Source organism: Labeo rohita, chromosome 9, assembly GCF_022985175.1.
Source record: "Labeo rohita strain BAU-BD-2019 chromosome 9, IGBB_LRoh.1.0, whole genome shotgun sequence".
Taxonomy (NCBI): Eukaryota; Metazoa; Chordata; class Actinopteri; order Cypriniformes; family Cyprinidae; genus Labeo; species Labeo rohita.
This window is the reverse complement of record NC_066877.1, coordinates 4,450,867-4,455,495: the sequence shown is the minus strand read 5'-3', so window position 1 is coordinate 4,455,495 and position 4,629 is coordinate 4,450,867. Positions and strand designations below refer to the sequence as shown.

The window sequence follows — 4,629 nt, the reverse complement described above, 5'->3', positions numbered from 1 at the left end:
ATTACGCTGTGTATGGAAATATTAATAGGCCTACATTTTATTGAACTGCGCAGCCTGTAAAAGGGCAAAAAAATGAGAATGTTATGAGTCGTTTCGTTGTGAGAAACTTAGGTAAACATAAAGACGAAATAAATTTGACGACGCAAGTTTGATGACTTTGGCTACTTCGTTGGAACTCTGTCTCTGAATCACGGTGAAATAAATATAATATAATGTAATATAATAATATAATATATTATTAAATAAATAAATAAATGTGTAGGTTTAGACTACGATGCTGACTTTTATTATTAACTGTATAAGGGTAAAATAAAGAAAAAATAGAGGCCACATTATGCATGTACAAAAGAGTTTATTTGGATATAGTATTAAACATCTTGTAAAGAATAATATCTGGTATCAGATTAAGTCTACCATTATCCCAAGTCCCATCAGCAAAGAAAAAAAAAAATCAATAGACGAAATGTAGCCTATACTGTTATCTGGATACTTTACTCGAATAACATCTTTGGCACGAAGAAATATTGCTTTCAACAGAAAAAAAAGATAAAATGTAAAGTGTCATAGTGTTACTGGTAGTGGCGTAACGATTTCAAACAACGATCCATTTGCATTTTAATAGCCTTCTTGAAATCAAAATGAGGCCCATATAAATCCACATATTTGTATTGTAAAAAAAACATCAACCGGCTCGTCCAAACAGGTTGATAAAGTAACCTATAATATCCCTTTGTAACGTCTGCTCAAGTAATTTGAGTTTGTCCTGCTTCACTTTAATCTTCCGACCCTATTTCGCTCTCCGTGTTTTCTTTTCTCTACCTTTCTGTTTTTGCTAGTTGCCATCGTCTTCTTGAACGGTGGTGGTGGAATGGTTGTACAGTCCCTGCGCCATTAGTTGCATTGCCAGACCGTTCTTGAGTCCGCTGGCTTTCTTGATTTTAGCCCGTTTGTTCTGGAACCAGATTTTAATTTGAGACTCGTTCAGGTTGAGTTCGTGCGCCAGGGCCTGCCGCCGTTGCTCCGTGATATAGCGGCTCGCCTGAAACTCAGCCTTCAGTCTTTGGAGCTGCTCAGCTGTGAACGCCGTTCTGGGTCGTTTATCCTCACTGTCGTTTTTCTTCTTTTTCAATTTCCGGGTCCTTGGGCCTTGTGTGGAGACAACAATGAGACGAATCCATGAATATCAACCATCTCATTAAATGTCAAAGCCATTTTGGATTACACACACAAAGAAGGCAGTGGCGTGTTGAGTGTTGTCTGTGGCACATGATCACTGGAATAAATAAACATCAAAATAGATTGTTCTAACTTTTTACGATAATAATATTTAGAAATTTCGATTGCCTTTTAAGAACTACCAGGGACTACAAATAGACAGCTAACTCTGTTTTCCCTGTCCCGCATAAATAAATAAATTCTACAAATACATAGTAGTCTATAATCATCACAATCGAACAAATGAGTAGTTCAACAAATAACTACATTGTTATTATGGTGCTGCACTGTTGTAAGAAAGAAAGAAAGAAAGAAAGAAAGAAAGAAAGAAAGAAAGAAAGAAAGAAATTATATTCGTTTTGACTTCCAGTGCACCCGAAGTCGCCTTAAAAAACAAAATTCATCCAAGCGACAAAAGCCAAAAAAACGTGTTACTATCGGACGGAAGGAATCGAGCAACTTGAAATAGGTTAGGCCTATATATTAATATTACATGTGACCTTCCTGTGAAATATGTATTTTATTCCCTAAATTGAAATAGGTTAGGCTTATATATTAATATTACTATAAATGTGAACTTCCTGAGAAATAAATATATATCACCCTAATTTTGAACGGTGAATTGAGAAAACCAATGGGGATAACATTTAGGAAATTAAAATGAATACGCTAAAAGCAAAACATGTAAGATGCTGCAATAATAATAATAATAATAATAATAATAATAATAATAGTCACTAATGGCAGCACAAAATTACAAACTCAACACTAAAAGGCCAGCTCAATCTCACGCAATAGATTATTTTTTGCTTATTTTTTTATTTTAGATTTTATTAAAACAGATTACTTTGTACATTCTTAGACTTAAATATATTTAACCAATATAATTTATTTGATTTGTAATTAAATATATATAACATGGAATTTTCAATTCATTGGAAACTATCAGTGGAGTATTATTTCTGGATCATGCATGCGGTAAAAGGAAAAACAATCCTCAGTTGGTAAATTTGGTCTTGTTTGATAACCATGAGGTATTATTATCTATATGATGTCAGCTTGAATATTTCTTCGATCGAAAGTGACCTGAACTTCGAACGAAATTCATATTGTTCGTTATTCATTGTTAAATTTAAATTCGCTATTATTCATTGTTGACTTTCCTGCTTTTAGTTTATGCAACAAATGATATGGCCTATACATAAAGAAAATAACTGGTATTATTTGTTACCAGTTGCCTTACCAGATGAAGGTCGATCAGAGTACCTCGTGCAATAAACCCAGGCGGGCCACAGAAGCTGTTGGGCGTCCTTACTGGGCGAAGATGTTTCACCTGGGCTATTCAAAGCAACGGATGACGCTGAGACAACCCCAGATTTTGCTGCGTTCCCTCTATCTGCCTCGTCTACCCTGGAATGCCTGCTGCTGGCTGGAGACGAAACGGTAGACGAGGCTGAAGATGAAACACTGTCCGTACTGCAGTTGGAATCCGGGCAAGGAGTGCTGGGGACAGTTGGTCGGGCAACAATAGACCGTGCACCTGAACATTGCTCCCTTTTGCAGCCGAAGTCCGGTCTGAGGATATTGTCAATGAAAAAGTTCGTGGTTCTGTGCGCGTGGTGCGCAGCCTGCAGCGGGAGCAGAGGTGGAGAGGGCAGGCTGGGTGACAGAGAAACGCTGTCATCTTCGCTCTGATCCCGCTTCTCTTCCATAACAGCTTCCCCTCTTTGATATACGCTCCAGTGGTTGGATTGTAACCTGTTCTGTACCAAATATAACAAAAGACTGGACAATGTTATCTAGGTTTCCATGACAACGCGCTAATTCCCCGCGAAAGTGAGTACATTTTGTAAGTCAACTTGTTGACATACAGTGGAGATAACGCTAGCGTGCTGTCACTTTGTGCGCGTTTGGAAAGGACTGACAGCGCATAGTACACAGCTTTCGCACACCCGCTGCATTGCCAGACCTCGGTTTGACACCTCTTTTTCTGGAACTCTACTCGTGCACAACCACTCTTAGTGGCCACTAACCGGAAACACATCAGATCACATAGATGAGTGGGGAGCCTATCCATGACAAAGAAGCTCTTTGCCACGTGTGTCAGCGTCCAATTCCGTTCCGCGCCTGTGCTCACAGATATCAAACGGCACAGAGATTGCTCTCGCCCGGTAGCTGCATTCTACCTCCCGCAGTCACGCTTAAATTCACACATGCACGCGAGGAAAGAAAAGAAAAACAAGTCTTCAAATAAATGTAGCTATTTACAGCATATGAAATAAAATTGTTCAAAAAAGTAATTCAGACAAAGATAGCCTGAAAACTTAGAAAAGACAAGAAAAATATACACGACAATAGGCTGCTTCACTTTTAAAGCCAAAAATGTTTTCTGGATAATTTAATGAACAATGTGGTACTAAAACAAAGTACCACTACGTCATTGTATATTAAAAAACAAATTAAATGCCCTAATTTAAATGATATGTTTGCTGTTAATGCTAGAAATTCTAATAGACCTACTACTAAAACAAGTCGGTGTAATGAAATAATACGTTACATTTAATTTAGACTTCATTCGAGACGGGTGAAGTCAGTCTGGCATAGGCTATACAGCCTCGTTCTCAATATCTGGGTGCCTGAAATACTTATCGCGAGAATTATCTGTTTGCACTTAATTAATTTCTAATTAGGGCTGTTGCCAGCTCATTCTGGAGAGTGGGCTATTGTGAGGCGGCGTGGGTTCAGCGGTAAATGGCTGAATAGTCCACTATCTCCCTCTCAAGACGCGCCTTAAGAACTCCTATAAAAACATAATTTATAGGTTTTAATTAGCTTGCATTCACTACGATCAGTTGGGCGTTCATCATACAGCACAGTTAAAAGCGCCTGCCACAATACACGCAAGAAGCATTTAATCAAACCAACTCTGCAGCGGCCTCAAATGTATGAACGTCCTGAGGAGGCTTTGCTTTTATACCAAAAGCTCTATTTGCATAAATGGCTTAATTGACAGCTAATTGTCCTGTGATTAATTTTACCGCTCACCTGGCAGAGTTTTAGTGGAAATATGATGAATGTATTTCGTTGAACAAAATGTAAACAGCCCCTGCTTATTCACTGTATAGCTGGTCCTTAGTTACATTGTGCTTTTTGTTTGGTCTTAATTTCAACACCTTAAAAACGAGACTTTTTCATTTAATTAATTAATTAATTCATTCATTCATTCACTGTTCATCCCGGGCCATAGATTCCCAAAATGTCAGGTATGTTCGCGACTTGTAATTGTAAATAGGACATTCTCAAGTTAATTTCTGTTATTTTAAACTTAAACTATTCTTTTAAAAAATATAGGATCCCAATAGTTAGCCTAAATGAAACTGTTGAAGGTAAGCATTTTAAGGTAAAAATATTTTT

General features: G+C 37.6%; 1 protein-coding gene across 1 annotated transcript; it reads right to left on the bottom strand.

Moving 5' to 3' along the window:
* Positions 1-264: 264 nt before the first annotated feature.
* On the bottom strand, positions 265-3,264 carry en1a (engrailed homeobox 1a). Its single transcript, XM_051118597.1, has 2 exons — positions 2,459-3,264; positions 265-1,146 (listed from the first exon to the last, which is right to left on the bottom strand). Exons 1-2 carry the CDS (start codon positions 2,925-2,927, stop codon positions 833-835), a joined length of 783 nt encoding a protein of 260 aa, XP_050974554.1. The 5' UTR covers positions 2,928-3,264; the 3' UTR covers positions 265-832.
* Positions 3,265-4,629: the final 1,365 nt, after the last annotated feature.